This window comes from Fistularia commersonii, chromosome 1 (assembly GCF_037954325.1).
Source record: "Fistularia commersonii isolate RoL2024-O1a breed Wild chromosome 1, RoL_Fcom_v1.0, whole genome shotgun sequence".
Lineage (NCBI taxonomy): Eukaryota > Metazoa > Chordata > Actinopteri > Syngnathiformes > Fistulariidae > Fistularia > Fistularia commersonii.
This window is the reverse complement of record NC_141284.1, coordinates 22,981,271-23,001,628: the sequence shown is the minus strand read 5'-3', so window position 1 is coordinate 23,001,628 and position 20,358 is coordinate 22,981,271. Positions and strand designations below refer to the sequence as shown.

Here is a 20,358-nt window from a genome sequence, read left to right as displayed (position 1 = left end):
TATTGACCATGGAAAACAAATGCTGAAAGTCTCCGTTAAGCCACGAGTTGATTATACGATACTCAGTGTTTCTCGATTCTGATTTTAGTGGAGGTTAAAGCCTGACGTCGACAATTTGTCAAACCGCTGGAGTCCTTTTAATGTGTTGTCCTTTGGCGGGTGTTGAAATTGAATTCATAGCAGCCGTGACTGGAGGCCAAAGACAATAGTGGGTTTTTTTTTTAAAGTTAATTTGCACGTTCTGCTGTTATTTTTATTTATTTTTTTTGAGAATGCAGATGAAAGGAATCACTTAACTTTGAAAAGATCCTCAGAGACAAAACTGGTGGAATTCTAAGCACGGGATTTACATCGACACTGTTTCCATCATTGTTCGTGGAACTATCCCCCGATGCAATTTTGTTTTACTAATGGGAAAATGCTACACAACGTAAGTCGCTATATTGAAAATGCGGTCTCTCGTAAGCTGCATCTCATCCACACTCGGATATGGCCTGGCACAAAATCTACCCTGGCAGCTACAATTCCAATTTAAATTAGGAATCCTTCCCCCTTGTATCTTATTTTAAAGGGGAGGTTTAGCTGCCAGCCAGCTGAGACAGCAAACTAGGTTAATTTTCAAAGAGCCTTTTTTTTTGGCTCTCAAAGGGATGTTTAGAACATCTTATTTGAAGAGTATAGACTGTTCAATTCAAATCATGCATAGAATGCAACAATATTTGGTTGTGCAATTTAAGTCCATTTGAACTTGAATTTTGGATTCATTTGGTTTATTTTAGAATCGAAAACATTATCATTAGAGCATTCATTCGAATAAATTACAAAATCTAAAATCAAATTTTGCTGCTTTGTTACCGTGGTCGATGCACGTACGACTAACATCAGCAGCTTTATAGCTGTCAGAACGTTTAGGAGTTCCTAGAACCTTTGCAGGAGGAACCAGGCAGTTTCTTGATCAGTTTTCTTTACTAACTATAACTGCAACTTTATTAGACAATTATTAAATGCCAAACCTCATTGGGAAATGCCGTTTCACAGTATGATTTATTTAAGGAAACAGACCCATTTGTCCATTGATGTTCTCACGGGTTTAAGACTCACTGCTCCTTGTTTTACTTCAACCTAATGGAATCTGTATTTGCTCTCCCTCGTGTCATATAGTGTATTATTTGGCGTAGTACAGGCTTTCCCGTCTACTCTCGGTACCTTGTCACTGCATGGACACCGTTCTGCCTCTGGAGGCCTCGCACACAGAAGTTGCTGTGTGTCCAGAGCCATGAATAGACTGAGGATACTTTTGTTCTGGGGTGTTGTCGTCGCCGGTCTCACTAGCGCCGCGGATCATTCCAGGGACTCCGCAAAGTTAACAATGTGTTCCAGCTCCGCGGGGGAGAGCTTGAAAATAGACCTTTAATCATAGATCCATGAGTAGAAATGTGTTAAACCTGCCGTTAGAGTAGCGTGGCACATCGCATCGGGAACCGGCTAAATCCTGGTCCAACAGCAGATCGCCCACTTCTGTTGGGTGAATGGGATACCAATCACAGGTATCTTTCTGTCTAATCCACTCCATGTCCTGTCACTGGCTGTTACTGTCGTTTGTTGAGGCGCCTGTTGTGAACCTCTAGCTTGACTTAAAGGAAAGAGCTGGAGTTCAGGCTTGTGCAGCACAAAGGCCCTTTCTCTCAGATTGAAGTTCATGTTTATGCTTTGTCACTCTGTCACTGCTGTGTGTGTGTGTGTGTGTGTGTGTGTGTGTGTGTGTGTGTGTGTGTGTGTGTGTGTGTGTGTGTGTGTGTGTGTGTGTGTGTGTGTGTGTGTGTGTGTGTGTGTGTGTGTGTGTTATGATGTCACAGACCTCCATACAATGGATCCTTTCTCAAACTTGCACTTCCATTATTTATAATTAATACTTTATTAGCCCCTCGCGGGGAAATTTCTCTCTGCATTTAACCCATCATAGATGAACCGTGAGTGGTTGGCTGCTGTCTATCATCGCCGGGGGGCCAGGAGTTCAGTGTATCGATAGCACTTTGACACACTAGGTCCAAGGAGGAGCCGGGAATTTAGCCCGAAATTTTCAGTTCCAAGGACAATTGCTCTACCTCCTGCGCCACACCACCTCCAGCCCTTTTTATTTCTTCTTCTTCTTATTATTATTATTATTTTATTATTATTAATATTATCGTCTCCTCCTTGTTCTCCGGTTTCCTCCCACAAACCAAAAACCTGAAGTAGTTTGATTGGAGACCCTCTATTGCCCCCCTGTGAATGAGGGAGTGAACAGGTGTATGTCCCATGACGTGAGAGAATGGACGGTTGTACGTCTCTATATGCGGCCATGTGTGACCCGCCCGCCTCCCACCCAATGGCAGCTGGGATCAGCTCCAATACCCCTGCAACCCTGAGTGCAGGATAAGTGATATTGCTAATGAATGACTGAATGTAATGATACTCCAGTATGAACAGATAAAACGTGAAGAAGCAGCAACATTTTGTTTGTTACCAGGGCAACAAGGTCCCTATTAGTATGCAACCCTATACTTAGCTGTATGGAAAAGCGCAGGTGACGACCATGGCTGTGTGTTTGAAAAGTTCAGACGTTTTTAAATCTCAAGTGCTCAGAGCTGGTTAAAGCACGAAAGCACCCCATCGTGATCATCTGTGAAAAGGCACAGGCACTCAGAAGGGGGAAGGGGGGCAAATCTCCAGGCTACGGGCTTCACAGGTGTTAGATCATGAAGTGCTATGTTCAAGGATAAAGAGAGAAAGCAGACTAGAATGGACCGGGGTTCGGACGTTGTTTGGATGCGGTGCATTAAGAGTGAAAGACCAAAGAAGATGGATTATAGATATTAAAATGCAAAGGTCCGTGTATTACATTAATTTTGAAGTTTACACCTAAAGCAAGAATATGTTACATACCGGTAATTATGCATGAAAACCTTCCCTACATATTTTTTTACATCTCTTTTAACTTTATTTTTATTTATTTCTCCTGAGCTTTACCATTTTGTTTAATATTTTCTTTTTATTATTTGCGATTTTGTTCTTTATTGTTATAGAAAGTTCTATTTTGATTCTTGCCCACTTTACCCTGTGAGCATATGCTGCTTTCAACAAAAAAGCAATTTCCCCCTTGGGTATCAATAAAGTATTCTGATTCCCTAAATTGTACACAAATATTCAAATTCACTTGTATATGTGGATAAGTATCTGGAAAAAAAAGAGGATCCTACCGATTTTGTGTTTTCTGTGATAGGTTTATGATATGTCTCCGGTTCAAACCCAACACAGGGCCTTTCTGTGTGGAGTCTCCATGCGCTCCCTGTGTCTGCGTGAGTTTTCTCCGGGTTCCTCCCACAGTCCAAAAAAATGCGGTAGCTTCACTGGAGACGCTAAATTGTTCAGGTGCATGAATGGTTATTTGTCTCCATATGACGTGTTAATGTGTGAGGGAATGTTTTAGATATGATGTTTTTTCCTCCAGTGGAAGTGAAAGGCTTGCTTTCTGTAAAAGGCCATACACTTGGGCTATTTTCCATAAGTAGGCAGCCAAAAGGCAAGGTATTGTGTAATTTGAGAAAAAGATGGTAAATATTACATTACTGTGTAGGTACAACGTGTGTAGTATTCTTATTTTTGTTAACCTGTTGCTTCACCTCTTCCCATCATTGGAGACTTGGAACATAAGCTACATAGTCAGTTATGCAATTCCCCTTTTATCCAGGGTGATATTCTCTTATATAGCGTTTCTGTATTTACACATCCATTCTCCAGTTTCTCAAATATTTATATTTATCAAATATCTAACTTGCGGAGGCAGTTTTTTTTTTTTTTTCTGATAAGCATCAATGTTGACACATGAATTAAGCCATGTTATATAAGGCGGGGAGAGTTATTAATGTTATGCCAGTGTGGGTGGCCCTTCTCCATTTTCTCCTGGCTTTGGAGGAGTCACTGTCAGGTTAAAATATTTCCAGGGGCTTTCTATCAATGTTCCTTGTCACGATGTTGCTTTTAATATATCGTATTTGTTTTCGCTTTATTCGCTCGGATATTTCGCATCATCCCCTCGGATGCATGCATAATCATGATCCTGCACACTTCTCACATGATCATGTGTCGGCACGGGTCTCACAGGGATTCTGGTTTCCTAGTGTTCCCAACAACCGCAACTATAATAATATTTCCACGAGGGGGAAGCGGATCCTGAGAACATTTCCTCTGTGCCGCGCAGAGTCCATGCGCGCCACCGTATGAATTCTCCTTGAGGCCGTGGCACTCGTGCACAGCCAAGCACAACAAGGGACCGATCCACTGGAGGAAATGACTGCATGTCTCCTTCAGAGCATGAGAAAGGAGTGGGACAGGAACCCCAGCGTGGCCTTCCTTTGACAGCCGGCCTACATGGAAACAATAGCACAGGCGGTCGCTTACTGGCTGTGGCCTTGTGGTCCTTGTTTCTCGATTAAAGCAGCAGCCATGTGTGTTTTCCTCATCCCCCTAAAGTTGGATTTACTCTCACCTTGTTTTTGGAGTGTTAAACGCATTGCGTTACGCTGCCATGTCCCACACACTTGGGTCATATTCAGGCACTCTGCATCCCCACTTTTACACTCTGCAGGCTCAAGATGTGACCCGTCATTCTCAGTCAGATTATAAAAACAGCTTTGTTTTTTTTTTTGTTTTTTTGGCAAAAGGCCTCTGGTGGCTCTTGCGCCTGACAGCTCTTTCAATTAAGTCATATCCTGAAATTTCGGATACATATTTAACATGCAAGAGAGCAACGTAGATCAAATGCGAGGCATCCGAAATTAATTTGAGAGTCTCAGGCGTCAAGCGCTTTGATTAAGACCTTGGCGTTGACGTGTTAATGATTTCCCTCCATGCCCTGGAGACAGCAAGACCCACTCAACTGGTATCGGCCATTGGTCAGCTGGTTTTCGTGTGAACCCAGAATAATGTCTCTGAGAGCGAGAATTCTTTGGTTATGCATTGATTCTGAAGTGATATTTATTTATTTTAAATATTTTTGTGAAAGTGGGCTCAACAATAACCCGTTGACATGCTGAGACTGAAAACCTGTTCAGGAAAAACTCTCAGGCCCGAGGCTAATTTAATTTACATTGCTTTTTTTTTTTTTTTTCCCCCACGTATGCAGCATAAAACTTAAGCAGGAGTGAGCCGTGACAGGTGCCTCCCAGTGACTGCTATAGATAACGGAAAACTGCTGTTTCTGCAGCCTGCAGATTTTTACCTTTCAATATATCGGTTTATTAAGATCAACTGCTGTCTTTCTTATGAAATACGACGCGTCCCCAGAACATCACACTGCCATCTGATCATTCACCTCATAGGTCTGTCATGGCAGTGGCTGTCAATCTGCCTTTTGTTCCCCGTGTTTTGACCGCCAGGCCTTGAGGGCTTCAGGTACTGGACGCAGCTGTCAAAATGGACACAGGATTGTAGCCAAACATCACTCCTCCCAGGGGGAGCTTGAAAGTTCACCTGACATAGCATCGTGTCGGCGCTGAAATCAGGTCCAGCAGAGTGCGGCAAAACATAGAGCTCCCTGGCTATAGGTTTGTGATAAATGTGTTCTGTTTTTTTTTTTTTTTTTTTTCATGTGAGATTAGAAGCGGGTTAAAGAGCAACAATGCAGAAAGTGACCCGGATACTTCCCTTTATCCGGGATGATACAATAGTGAATGTGGGATACCGGAAGCAGGGGTTTGTTTTCGGGGTTATAACAGCACGTTTCACAAAGGATACCAGGACACGTCACGGCCGTATGGAGGCAGGATAAAACTAAGGGCCCGGATAATCTTTAAACGTGTGTTCCATGGATTTCCATGGGAACATAACTGTAATGCTGGGACAAGACGGGTCAAGTTGAGGACAAACTATTTTCCTTTGAAGAATAGGCTCAGTCTGACTAAAGGTCGTGTCACCTTAAAAGCGCACTTAGATATTCATGAATTCTGCAGTTGTCACCGCCTGGTTTTGTTATTACAATGTGGGTTTTTCTCTGTGTGACTTTTTTTTTTTTTTTTTTTTTAGAGAGAGAGAATTACCTCTGTGCGTGAGGCTGGTGTGCTTTGTCCCTAAATCTGGTCAGCGGTGCGTCGGCAGAAGTGCATTACCTCCGTCAAGATAATGGCTTTCTTCAGCAGAGCGTGGAGAAAACTCAATTTAAACTTTGATATGAACTGTACAGCTAAGTGGTTATTTTCTCCAAACCAGGAAGAATCCACCATAAGCCCAGGTGTGTTGCATTTAATGCCAAAAGAAACAACATACACTTTTTATCTGACAAAAAGCTCACTGTCCCAACTAGTGTCTAAATTCTCTGCTGTTATTATTACCTGCAACCCTGTCCTGTCTTTCTACCCCGACTGGTCGTGACAGAAGGCCGTCCACATTGGGGGATGCGGGAATGTTGGGTTTCTGTCGTTTATTTTAAAACCGTGCAGTCTAGACCTGCTCTACAAGGAAAGTGTCACATGACAACTGGGTTGCGATTTGGCGGCATGTTAATAAAATCGGAACCCTTGGATGCATTCCTAAAGATAATTTTCTTAAACATCGGTGATGCAAATTAAATTTGATCTTTCATGAACTTGTGTTTCTGTGCTTTATTTCTTGTTTTCACACAGTGACAAATAAGAAACCCTCCCATGTGACCATTACCAAGGTGAAGCAGTTTCCGGGATCTTCAGCTTTTGTAAAGAGGTCTCAGTGGACAATCGACCAGCTGCGGCAGGTCAATGGCATCGATCCCAACAAAGTAAGTTTTGCCTAAATTCCTTAAGGTTGGCTTCAGAATTCGTGTCGTCATTGACTTTTGAACGTGAATGCTGGTAACCCATCTGATTTGACCTAACTCGTGTCTCCCCTCTTGCTCCGGACCTTTCCAAGGACTCTCCGGAGTTTGACCTGACGTTCGATAACGCATTTGATCAGTGGGTCGCTGGGTCGGCAGGAGAGAAGTGCACGTTCGTCCAGATCCTCCACCACACCTGCCAGCGCTACAGCCCCGCCCGGAAACCGGAGTTCGTCAACTGTCAGTCCAAACTGCTGGGGGGTAAGATAATTAAAGAACACGCCGCTAACTGTCCTTTGTCAGTCGCAGAACGCAGGGACCCTGCCCAGTTTGACCTACTGCTGTGGAACTGTGCCGTCAGCTTCCCAGGCTCTGTTTATGTATTATGATGGGCAGCAGCCGATGTGCATGAAAGTGCCTGAGAAGCGTCCCTCTCGTGCGCATCTGCCGAATTCACCGGCAAAGTGGCGTCGCGCGACAAATGTGTCGACTCAAAGCATCTGACGCAGACTAACTACGCTCACAAAACGCTTCGATAAAACACTAATGAATCATGAGCCCTAATGTGTGCGGTGATGGCATATTTCTCGGTCTGTCCTGCAGTGTGACCATTTCAGTCCATCCTCCAGAACAGCATCTTATATGAATGCTGTCCTTGGTTAAATATTAACACAAGATGTATTATTCATTTTGCCTTTCCATTCTCATGGATCAGTGATGCTAGGCTGCCAGTCGCTTAAACATCGCTCCTAATTTAGCAGCAACCAATTTAAAGGCTCTCACCTCTCTCAATGCGGGCACTTCAAGTGCAAACTTTTTTAAATCAACCATAGATAAAGGCAATGAGGAAATGATTGTCCAATGCTGTCACAGATGCTACACCATTGGCTTATGAAGTGGGAACAGTGCGGAAAATAAATCTTGGTTTTAGTATAACCTAGATCAGTTGTTGACATTTATAATGTAACTTTCAAAACGGTGACAAACAAAGTCAGTCTGGTGTCAAAGCATCTGTCCCGGGTACTGGACATTAAACAGATACAGTATAAAATGCAACAGCAATAATCAAAGCAATAAAATCCACGAGTGGCATGGTCGCCACTGGGGATTCTAGCGCTTCAGCTTCACAGCAAGAAGGTTCCTGGTTTAGATTCTGACAGGGGCCTTTCTGTTTGGAGTCTCCATGTTCTCCCCTAATCTCAATGGGTTTGCCCTCGGTTCTCCGATCTTCTCCCAGCGTCCAAGAACATGCTGTAGGTTGATTGGGGACCCTAAATTGTCCAGAGGCAGGAATGAGGGAGTGAATGGGTGTGTGTCTATATATGTGGCCCTGTGAGCGACTGGTGACTGGTTCAGGATGCATCCCACCTCTGCCTAAAGACAGCTGGGATAGGCTCCAAGATAAGCCGTATAGATAAATGAATGAATGGATGGAAATAAATCCTCATCAGACCCGAAGACCGTGAACCCTCATAACAATTCTTTAATGGATTTGTATTATACCAATTCTACAAATCATATATATTTATGCATATATGGGTGTGTGCATGTAGTCACAGACAAGGGTCTTGCCAAGCATCTGCAAATGCAGCCTGTACCTTCGGTCCGTACTTGATGTCGGGTGTCTGCCACTTTGCTGTCTACTACAGTTTAAGTCTCACACCAGTGCAAAACAAAACTCAAGACGCTGCTCAGGTGTGGGACCATAACTGTGGAAGAATGTACTCTGCGTTGACCTTGGAGACGGCGGCCGCCTATCATATAGAAGGACTAATGGGTAAATCAGTCTTGTAGAATGATGCAAAAACATTTGATCAGAGTAGATGACCAACATACAACTTCAGGTCCTTGTAATTGTTTACGCGTGTTTTATTATCTTAAAAGTTTGGGATTCATTTACCATTACTTTTGGACTATTGAGTGCACTAGCTAAAAATAATAACACAATAAATAATAATTGAGTAAATAAATATATATATGTGCTTATGTGCCTGCATGCGCTCGCTGCACTTGTCTATAAGCCACAAGTGTCGTAACATGAGATTTTCACTGAAAGATGTTACACAGAATTTTTTATTTTTTTAACTTTTAATTAAATACTTATGGGTAACATCCATAAACACGTACTGGAAATGCTGTTTTTCTGAACAGTTGCTTGTAACATGGCTAATGAAATGGATTAAAAATAAATCCATCCATCTATTCCCCGCTTTGTCCTACCCCAGCAGATTGTTATGCTCGTCTTCTTCCTGCGCACTAAAACCATTCAAGTCATCTTCTTCATTGGCGGATTTGATCAGCCTCAGAATTTCCCGGTAATTTCATTGGTGATGATGTGACGAGGCTAAATGTTTTGGCGGCATGAAGCTTATTAGCCCCAAAAAATCCATATATTTTCCGCATCATTGTTTAAGCCGCAGTTTTTAAAACGTATGAAAAAAGTTGCGGTTTATAATCCGGAAATTGCAGTAAATGATTTAACATCTTGTAGTTTCATTGAACAGCAGCAATAACGTGCTGGGTCCGTCTTTTCAGGGGAAGGCAGGAAATGTAAATAGACAGCATGAAAGTTCCAGTTTAGATTTAAAATCTTGAGAGGTAAATGAAAGGGTTTAGAAACTCAATCGGGCTATTTTCAAAATTGAGTTGACGACTGTTGGATATTTCGCTTTCGAGCTGAAACACATGCTCTTTTATCTGGCTGACTCTGCTTGATTCGAAACTATGACTATAAAAAAAAGATAAAACTCACAAAACAATTCCAATGTATGTTCTCCCAATAATTTTAATCCACGTTCAGTATCACAAAATCCACAAATTAACAGTGTTCATCCTGTAGTCTAATTCATATTAAGATGACCCGTTTAAAGTACTGCATGTAAAGGCTTGACCCCTCAGCACTAAACAGTCACACCCTCCCCGATTTTATTCACAATTATTTAAACTTGAGGAAAGCACTGATCATGACTTTCATCGTTTCTCACCACAGAAGTCCAAGAAGTAGATTCAGTCATTGTCCGTTGCAAACGATTTATGAACAGAATGAGGAAAGAGATGGTCACACATCACAATCATCTGCTAAGACGAGGTAAGCCGACGGCGCTCAAAACTAACGTCCGCAGACAGTTTCTTTGATATATTTGGTTAAAGAGATGCAGGCCTGACCAAACCAACCAGCGCCGTCTACCTGATACATCCTATAAGGTAGTTAATGTCATCCCGTTTAAACATTTAAAATGATTATCGATTTGAAATGGAATTGATATCCACCGCTGTCATTTTCAGTCGGAGCTCGGTTAAAGTACGTCATGTAATATAACATTGCTGACTGGAACGAGGGGGTTTAAAAAAATTTAAAAAATTAAATTCGACTTCTCATTTTCAAAACGACCTCCGCTCCAGTTGTACTCACTCAAGTGAGACGGCCCTGCAATTAATCCTGGAAGTTTTTAATTGCAAGTTTATTTTTCTCATCGTTCATTCGCGGGTGCCATATTTCAATTTTTCCTCAACCGAGATTACTCGCATCATCAGGAGGGACAAGGTCGACAACAACAGCGACGTCGAAAGATTGACTGACATGGATACAGAATGGGGTTCTCATCCAAAGGTTAAATGCATTGCGTTTGCCGTGCACGCTTTTCACTGTCACACTGAGTCAAAGACCGTTTCTGTGCAGAGGTTGATTGTTCTTCCATGCTGCACAAGGACAGTGCATCGACAGTTTTTTTTTTTTTTTTTTCTTCTTTTTATTCATTATTTATGTGGAATTTGAGCCCATGTTGATGAAATGATTGCAGTTCAATGTTTTTCCCGCGAGTCTGAAGGTTGTCTTCTCTCCCCTGGTGATAAATCTGGGATTTTCATACGTGTCCTACATCGATGTCCTCTATTGCCTGTTTTTTAAGTGGCAGCGCCTAAAATAAGCAGGGATTTGAAGCCTTTCGCTTCATGTCGAGTCACAGGCCACGTAACCTCTATTCCTTTGAGCGGTGAGCCAAAGAGCGGCATGAATCCTATCAACCAGACTCCCACCTGAATACCTGTATCTGTAGGACTGGATGTACCAGTCCACTTTTATTAGACTGTCTCTGCAAAAGACTGTCTCTTTAATTTCACCCAGAATTGATGCTGTGATTAGTATTATATTTAATCAAAAATTAATCAGGACCCCCCCCCCTCACCCTGTATTATTCAAAATATGAAAATAAAGCATCTTGAGAGACCTCACGTGTCTGTAGCTCTATAAAAGTACACCCAGCAGGTGTGTGTTAACTGTGTTATGCAATATTGGACGGCGGTACATTGAATGGGAATAGAACAAAATAAATACGTTTGCCGTCGGCGGTGCACACAAACTCGGCTTAATCTGGAATTGTGTATTAGTGTTACATCGAGGTGCAACAGATCACTCACTGGCAAAAAGCACACAAACCAGTCGGTGGCAAGGTTTTTAATCTTGGCCCGTCACTGAGTTTTGCACAGAATACATTTGAATAAGCGATGCCTGCAATGTTTCTCATTTCAGGCGGGGCGTGTGTTTTCTCTGCAGCCTTGACAATGACGACTAGCCTTGTAGAGAATTAGATATATGTAGATTTTTTGTCCCCCCCTCATATTTAAGACAGAGTCGGCACATTTGCGCAGCGGTTACTGTTTAGTGTGGAATCTGCACGTTCTGCCTGTGTCTGCGAAGGTTTCATCCGGGTTCTCCGTTTTCCTGCTACAGTCCAAAAACATGCTGCAAGTGCATTGGAAACCCCGATTTTCCCAGACGTGTGAACGACTGAGTGACCGGCTGTGACTTAAGAATGAGAGTGTTAAAGGTTGTACGCCTCTATATGTGACCCTGCGATCGACTGTTGACCGGTCCGAGGTTTGACCCGCCTCTCGCCGGGATCGGCTCTAACCCTGCTGAGACCCTGAGTGCGGAGTAATCATTGTAGATGGATGAATGAATGTTTAAAGAAATGTAGATATTACTCTACGGCACAGTCTATCCCTTCTGAAACCTTCCTATTACCCTGCAACTTCCCCCTTGTTTTGCCGGGATCATGTACTATACACTCCTGGAGTAAAAACATTCAAGGCATTCTAGTGTGTATTGGCTGCGCGTTTTGATGTTTTTCCTTGTCTTAGTGTGTGTGTGTGTGTGTGTGTGTGTGTGTGTGTGTGTGTGGTCAAGCGCCCTCAAAGTCAATCAATAAGTGTGATCGGCCTTGTGCCTTGCGAATAAATGTGTCTTAGCAGTTATCGTTTTGTGTAGTGCATCTGGCTCACTGCTGTGAAAAACCTTTTTTTGTTTTTATCATAGAACAGTAGTTCTATAATACGGAAGGCGTTGTGAATCAGAGGCGAACCCGGACTGATCTCTCCCCTTCCTTGTTATGTTTGCGCTCATATTCACTGTAAAAACAAGCTGCTTGTAGCTCAGCCTCCCATTGTTATCGGAACTGTTGGGTTGACTGTTTTTTTTTATTTTTTGTATGGAATAGCAGCAGAATTCCTCCTGCATTGTTGAAAAAGGTGTGTCAGGGATATGTGAGGTTGGGCTTCTTGCTGTAGATCGTTATCTGTTAAGTTGTTTTTGGTTATGCTTGAGTCTCAGAAAACCTTGGTTTCAGATTAATCATAACGTCCGTGAAGAGAGAAAGAGTCGCCTCATTGAGATGCAGGCTGCAACAGCACCAACGAACTCCCCGCACAACCGCTGTTATCAAAACCGATAACGGGCGTGGCCGATCGGCTCGCATTTTAAGTTGGGAGACATTAAGGCTTCCAGTTTGATCCGCAGCGATGACACGGCAGCATAATCTACTCCCACGCACGTTTTATTCAGCCGCTTACGTCTCACTTCCTCCATAAGCTCTCCTTAATGTCTCCACCCGTTCCTCACCGTAATTATATTCTGTGCCGGGGAAGCCCACGCGTCCGCCGGCCTCTGATCTCTGAGAATGGAGAAGAAAAGGCATCGCCGAAAGGAAATAGTGTGTAGACAAATGACGGTAGATGTTTTCCTGGTGTACGGTGTGGAGGGCCTGGGCGAGGGCGGGGGTCATATTGAGAATGATGGGAGTATTACTTCCCGGACTCCCCCAGAGAAGGAGGGGGATTAAGAGGAATCTGTCAAGGGGTGAAAAGGTCTCATCCTTTCTAGAGAAAAACCAAAAACAAGTGTTTTTTTCCTGACAACCGCAGAGCTGGAATGTACTTTTATCTCCTGTTCGCCAAAATACTCAGTCGAGATGTGCAATAATTACAGATGAACCTTTGAAATGAACCCCGCATTCTGATTGCAGGTGTTTATGAAACACTGAACTGAAACGAGAAAAAGGGCTTTTCAGCCAGTTGTGGATCTCATTCGATCCACAATCCAGATGTGCCGCCAAGTGGCTCGCGAGCTTATTTACGGCGGCCTTGGCTAAATAAACCAAAGCGTGTTCCTATTTCCTTGTTTTCTTTGCTCTCATAGTGCTGCAGGAGAACTTTCCCAACTGCGCTTCTCAGGTGAATGTTAACTGTGCCCTGATACCGGATGTTCGGTACACCCCCCATTGTATTTTTAGTGTTGAAACTCTCCTGTTGTTTTGTTTTGCTTTGAACATGGATGCTTTTGTGTGTTTCAAAATACAGTTGAAATATGACTGAGATTTGTAGTTTTTGACCGGATGTCATCGGCTTTCTGTCACATCGCGACCTCGCCTAGCCTGTTGTTTTTCTGCCGTACCTCAACTGCCGCTGGCCCGGCTCTACCCCACACCCTGATCCGGCACAACTTCATCCTAGATTCAGCTTCGCTGACTGGAGGTCTACCATGACATGACATGCCCTTCGGTCTCAGATGCAATCTGATACTAATGCATTGCAGACATAAAAGTGGAAAACAAACACCTACATATTGAAAATGTACATATTTTTGCAACTTGCGCGCTGCCCTCATGCCTTGCATCTGCATAAAATGAAGGTGTGTACCCCCTCTGTGATTACCTGCTCCTGGTCTAGTTAGCACATTGCGGTAGCCCTCCTAACGCGCACCAGATTAATGGGTTGTCAGAGGAAACATCCAAGGGCCTGCCGCGGTTGTCTGAGGATGTGTTCCTTGTCCTTTATCAACTTTTATGCCCCCGGGGGGCCGCCCGCATAGCCGAGCGCATATTTTCTGGATATTGTGCTTCGGAGAAGGGGTGGACCCACGGCCCCGACAGGGGAAGTTTAAAATGAAGCCGCAGAATGTGACCTGGGATAGGATGTTCTTTAACAAAGCAGAATCCGGTTGGTAGTTGCTCGATTTTCAGCGAAAAGGATCATTTTGTTTGACCTTGAAAGGAAGTTACTGATCGAAAAATGTTTTCCTGCCCCCTTCTTTTCTTTTCTTTACTCCCGTCAACTTCCATCACCGCTCCACCGTTTTCCCACTGCTGTCTTCTCCTACAGGTAACAGTATACTACATTCGGCTGCGGACAGCGTGACGAGTGCTGTGCAAAAGGCCAGCCAGGCTCTGAACGAGCGAGGCGAGCGGCTAGGCCGAGCCGAGGAGAGGACCGCGGACATGATGAACAGTGCGGAGCAGTTCGCTGTCACTGCGCATAAGGTGAGGCCATATGCCGGGAAGATTGATCACAATGCAAAGTCCCAAAGCGGATCACTGTCTGGTTTTTTTTTTTTTTTTTTTTTTTTAATAATGCATCCAAGTGCATTGAAATTCCAATTCATAGCACCAGCTCCCACGTCATAACACTTCGAGGCCTTATTTGTCAGGGCAAGGGAAACATTTCACTTTAACTTTGTTGCAAAAGTTGCTTCAGTACCCCATCACATCAATGTCGCTCTTTAAGAACAATTTTGGCTTTCGCTCATTTAGCAGCTTTCTGCAAGAAAGTCCCGCATACTGCACAGATCCCATTATCTCTCGTATGTCAGGATAACTAATTGCATGCTGTTTTATGGGGCCATTAACATAATTCATTTATATTGGGGGGGGAAAAGGAGAATCTCAGAACAACTGATTATTCCCATTAGCTGCAGGTGTCTCTCTAATAACACCCCGTGTATCAGACACCCTGTGAAATCGCGCTGCTGTCAACAGCACAGCTTCCATCGACATGCATGTCGTAAGTGAGATGTCAGGGACATCAAGACATGAACCTTGTGGCGCGTACGTTGCTATCTGTGCAACAAAGACTTTACATACAACGTCTTCTTGCATTATAACAGATGAATGTCCTCATGAAAACACGTTGCAGACTAAGTGCAGGAAAAACTTGGAATTTGTCGCATGACCGACGACTATCATTCATCCATCCGTCCTTTCCTCATTGTTTGCTTTCATTTCCATCTGCATGTAGCCCGCTGTCTTAGGAATCAACATTGACGATGGTTCGAGTGGGCAAAATGTGTGCGTGCTTGAATTCCGCACGTCTAAACATCTCCCATATTCCGTCAGATAGGGTCACCTTGGATCTCCCGCTCTAAGATCGCTGCCTTATCTCTGCCTGACTTTGTCACGGCAACGCCGCTCGCTTTTAAGCGAGAACATCTATTTCCTCTTTGTGCACGTTGCTCTACTGCCCCCAATTGTCCGATCCGTAGATTTCCCCTCTCTGCATCTCATCACAGCATGTGAGTGTGCTCGTGTGTGCTTTTAAACATGAGGCTGCAGTCCTGACGTCCCACCACACCCTGTAGCTAAGAATTAGGTTGGCCCCGGTCAACTCTCTAATGCGCCTTCAGCCATGCCCATTAACTCTTGTTAATGAGATAAATGGATTTGCAGACTGCTTAGTCATTGCCTGAACAAAAACATCAGGACCCCTGGCTGCCGTCCAGCACCTGCGAAATGAAACTGTCCCCCACAGCTGCGCCCCCCGCGTGGCACAGCGCTGAAATGGTCATACCTGTTCCCTGTATTTCCCTCATTAACCCCACCGCGCGTGCTTCAGCATTGCACCGACGACAACTAATCAGCCGTATATAATTCCGCCGTTCCTTTTGCACGCCTTGCTGATAATAATGTGAGAGATCGTTTCATTACTTGGCAACCCACAACCTGATTTCTCTGCAGCTCGCCATGAAGCACAAGTGTTAAACCACTGCCAAAACCAACTGGGGGAGGGGCTCGCCGTTCACCGGTTACCAGTCGTCGCACAGGAAATGAATTCAAGAGTTTTATTCTTTTTCATAGATTTGAATATTATTGCTGTTTGTTAACAATGTTAACATTCTCGTGTTTTGGTTTATTGTTTGCTGCCGCAACGAGACGAGAACACTTCAGACTGGCCGCCGGATGTTTGATGATTCCATGTCGTAGCCACGTGTGTGTACACATGCGGAGAAGAAGGAATAGCTTTTATTTCCGGCTCTGACCGATTTGAAAGTTACCCGTTACCACCGGAGTAATAGAGTACAGCGTCGGACCTGCAGATGGGGCTTGAAAACGGGTGTGTGTCAAGAGGCAAAACACAAACGTGCAGCCGAGATGTGTCGTTTCAGTTCAAGAAGTACTCAACTTTTAAGGAGTGCTTCCCCCCCATCCACTGTTGTACCAGTCATTTCAAAATGCATTGTTCGAGATATTAGTCAGAACTACTCCACATCTTTCTTTAACCTCAAGTGAGGCCGGAGGTGGGCGACACCGGTGATATCAGAGTTTTATGCCATTCAAACAAACCTGCGTGGACCATGTTGTACTTGAAGAACACTGTTTGGACTAAAAGCTTTTTTCAGTATAATAATTTATGTTTTTATATTTTATTTGCGGGAAAGTGAACTAGTATCTACGTTGTGAAAAGCGAATCGCGTAATTATTCTAGTACTATTATTAATGTCTCTCGAGCTTCTATGTCTCGTGAACATGGGATGTTTTTCAATTAATCCCCACCTCCACCCCCTCCCGGGGACTGTATTTCAACACTCAGTAGTCAAACCTTGTGCTTTTTGTATAATTTGGATTAGACAAGATCTCTATACTGAAATCTCAAACAGCAGCTGCAGCGTGTATATGTGTGTGTATGTGTATGTGTGTGTGTGTGTGTGTGTGTGTGTGTGTGTGTGTGTGTGTGTGTGTGTGTGTGTGTGTGTGTGTTTGTGTGTGTGTGTCTGTGTCCACGTGTGGTTCTGTAGTTTTTTTTTTATGTTTCACTGCTTTTACAAGAATTGTAACTTTAGCTTCCTCACTGGCAAGACACCACTCTCACAAGTGAGATGTGATTATTTTTTTTCCTCTTTTTTAATATATATATATATATATTTTGAATGTCATAATTCATTTCATTTTAATGCAAAAGTTGCAATGCAACTTATCTCGCAGAGTGCTGTTGAGCTCTTAATGAAATGTTCCAGTTGCCTAAATATTTGGTGTGTGCTTTCCATTCCTCTTAACAAAACACTTTGGATGTTTATTGTTTTAATAATAAAGACATATATGTACAAAATCCTTGTTCTGTCTGTTTTTTTCTAACCAAGCTCTTCACCACATCATAGAATGTGTTGGTCCTATTGACTCTTAAAGCAATCATCTTTATTTATGTTTTTCAAATTTGTTGGCAATTATTGTTTTATGCATGAGATGACGTGATTTCGCCAGCAGAGGGCAGTAATCAAAGCAGGGTGCGAACAGAACACTGTTTGAGCAGACAATTTCTACTGCTATATTAGCAGTATTATTGTTTGAAGTGAACAATACAATACAATTAAATAGGGGTGGTGCAGTGGTAAGTGCCTCTGCCCAACAGCAAGGAGGTACCTGGTTCGATTCCCCCTTTCCGTGCGGAGTCTATGTTCTCCCCATGTCTGTTTGGGTTTCAACCTGTTTCCTCCCACAGGACGAATACACGTGTGAACGAGGGACTGAATGGTTGCATGCCTCTATATGTTGTTGTGATTGACTGACTGCAGGTCCGGAGCGAGACCGGTCTCTTGGGCGGTGAGGGCAAGGATAGGTTCCTCCATTGCACAACTCAGCTGAAGATTATTTTCACTATCGCTCCTATTATTTAGCAACTTTCTCTTATACCATGAGCTTCAAAATATCATGCCGCTGTATTCACAGAATTCCAAATTATTTGTCTGACCCCGTCACATCTGTTACATAAAACACTGGGCACTATAAACTCAGCAAACAAAAAGAAGTCATAACAAGAGGCGCCTTAGTTGGAGCGAGCTGGGCGAGATCATCGACCCAAATGGTCCCGACTGTAGCATGTCACTTGCGAGGCTGCGAGTGAATGCGTCTGGCCTGTTAAGCTGCAACGCGTCTGACATAAAGATCAAGCAATTAAGCTGAAATTGTGCCGACAAAGAGAAAGTCACTCTGGCACATTGGTCTAGGAACATTTAGTCTGGAATAGTATCCCCCTGGCCCCCTTGAGATGTTCTCCTCATAGCATTTCCTGCGTCTGCCAAACAGGCACAATTAAAACAATACGGTGTTGCCTGTAATTCTAAAATCCCTCATACAATTGGTGGAAACATTGTTTTGCCTATTTACTAGTCTTTATACACATTTATAAACTTCACTTGATAACAAACAAACGGACACACTTTCCGACTGATTCATACTAGAGAGGGAGATGATGCTGCTTTTACTAATCATATCTGGGGGGAGACTTGGATGATGATCAACAAATAGAATGAAGATGACCCCTTTTAAAAACCTGTTATCTTCTTTCTCTGCCTCCTTAATACTATTCTATCCTGTAATTAAGGACAATCCGACAAGGAGAGGGATATGTTGGCTACAATACATGATGTATGGCTTTCAGAGCAAGGGAGGAGCGAATATATACCTCATTAGTGCCTCTCGTGCAGAGCCCCGCTGCCATTACTCACCACGCCAACTCCTGTAAGACACTTCCCACTCTTCTCATCCCACCGCAAAAAGTTCCGTTCTCGTCTTGACCTTTCCGTAAAAGATGAGTGTAAGACAACGTGTCCGCGTCCAGCTCATTTCCTTGCGCTTGGGATTTACTGTTCCAAGATTTTGGACCAGTTTGTTGGAATGGAGTTAGTGCCCCAGCTGTGTGGATCCCCACTAGGAGGTGCATTAGCCTTCCAGAAAGACCCGAGAAGCCTCACGGTTGGTTGATCCCTTAGAGCTGCCTGTATTGATTGAAAGAACTGATTATTTGTGTGTAATTTCAGTCTGAGTATCCATTGATTGCAGGGTTGAAGACCCAAATGAGGAGGTGATTGAGAGCCGTTCAATGTCAATGATCGCTCTGCCCAATGGCTCGACAGCGCTTGAGTTCTAATCGGACAGGGCAGCTCGGGAAGGAAACGTCCGTTCAACACAGCAGAATCGATATTTGGACTCAGAATTATATTTGCTGCTCCCATTTTAGCTTTAAATTTGTTGCTCCATTGCTGCATTTTGACTTTAGTTATTTAATTTGCAGTATATATTTGTCTGTTGTTAATCAGATTCAGAGCTTGACTAAAATATTAACCTTGTTTTCACACCTCACGTGCACAAAAACTTTGACTGAAAGTTCTCCATGAATATAGTCATTAGTATAATATTGTCATGGAACTACTCATTTTTTATACTGACCAGTTATGTTACTCAGTATTCCATTTCCCTCTTTTCACTTAACAGAAGCATCCCTGTCCTTGCAGGTTACTACTCTCATTGACCAGACAAATCTTCAGCTCCCAATTTAATATCTAACCGGTAATATCCGCACGGAGCCCCCCAGCTTGTCCTCAGATAAAGGCACTGAATAATATTGCAAAATATGTCTGGTCAGATGTCACATTGTGAGGTGTATTGGCTGTACTTGGTGGCACAGGGTTGGTGTTACCTCGGGAGAGGCTCGGTAGCCGCTCGATTATCTGACCTGCCGGCCACCCGCCTCGGGGAATCTCTCTCTCTTTTTTTTTTTTTAATCTCCTCACCTCTGCCGATCTCCACAGGAGTAATTATATATTACACTCAGGGGTAAAAGGGGGCCGAATGAATTGAGACGGCACCTCTGTTATCATCTCGCCATGCAAATCCCTACAAGGATTCCAGAGTGGTCCCATTATCATGGACTTAAAGCCGGGGTTTAATAACAGCAATAGAATATTGCCCCATTTCCCCTGGGGTAACCTGGAGGCAGGTAGTCTGAGGCTGGTGTCTAGACACTGAGCTTAGTCAAAATAGGAATAGTTAAGATGAGCTCAAACTCAATGTTGTTACACAGGTGACGGTTAATATAACAGCATAATCATCTGTAAATGTTGATGTTGCTCTGTCAAAGCGTGGTGTTTTGTTGTTGTTCCTAAGTTATCCAGTTGTTTGAACGTTTGTAGCTTTACTCTAAAACCCCTCCTCAAGCAGAATGAGTCCTCCTCCTCCTCTTCTTCTTTGGCTCCTCCCTTCAGGGGTCGCCACAGCCAATCATTTGCCTCCATCTAACCCTCTCCTCTGCATCCCCTTCTCTCACACCAACTAATTTCATGACTTCTTTCCCTCCCTCCATTCATCCCCACTTTGGTCTTCCTGTAGGCCTACCGCCTGGCGGTTCCAACCGCGAATCCTTCTACTGAGATC

At 43.5% G+C, this 20,358-nt stretch overlaps 1 protein-coding gene across 2 annotated transcripts in view; it reads left to right on the top strand.

Annotated features, from left to right (window-relative positions):
* Positions 1 to 17,257, top strand: part of stxbp6 (syntaxin binding protein 6 (amisyn)) — a 57,953-nt gene extending 40,696 nt beyond the window's left edge. Inside the window, exons 3-7 of one of the 2 annotated variants that reach the window (XM_086155119.1) lie at positions 6,660 to 6,790; positions 6,922 to 7,087; positions 9,816 to 9,914; positions 14,261 to 14,418; positions 15,889 to 17,257. In XM_086155119.1, coding sequence (XP_086011245.1) covers positions 6,660 to 6,790; positions 6,922 to 7,087; positions 9,816 to 9,914; positions 14,261 to 14,418; positions 15,889 to 15,912 — 578 coding nt within the window. In that variant the 3' untranslated portion in view covers positions 15,913 to 17,257. The remainder of the gene's footprint in view (positions 1 to 6,659; positions 6,791 to 6,921; positions 7,088 to 9,815; positions 9,915 to 14,260; positions 14,419 to 15,888) is intronic. The other variant, XM_086155129.1, reaches the window with a different exon arrangement.
* Positions 17,258 to 20,358: the final 3,101 nt, after the last annotated feature.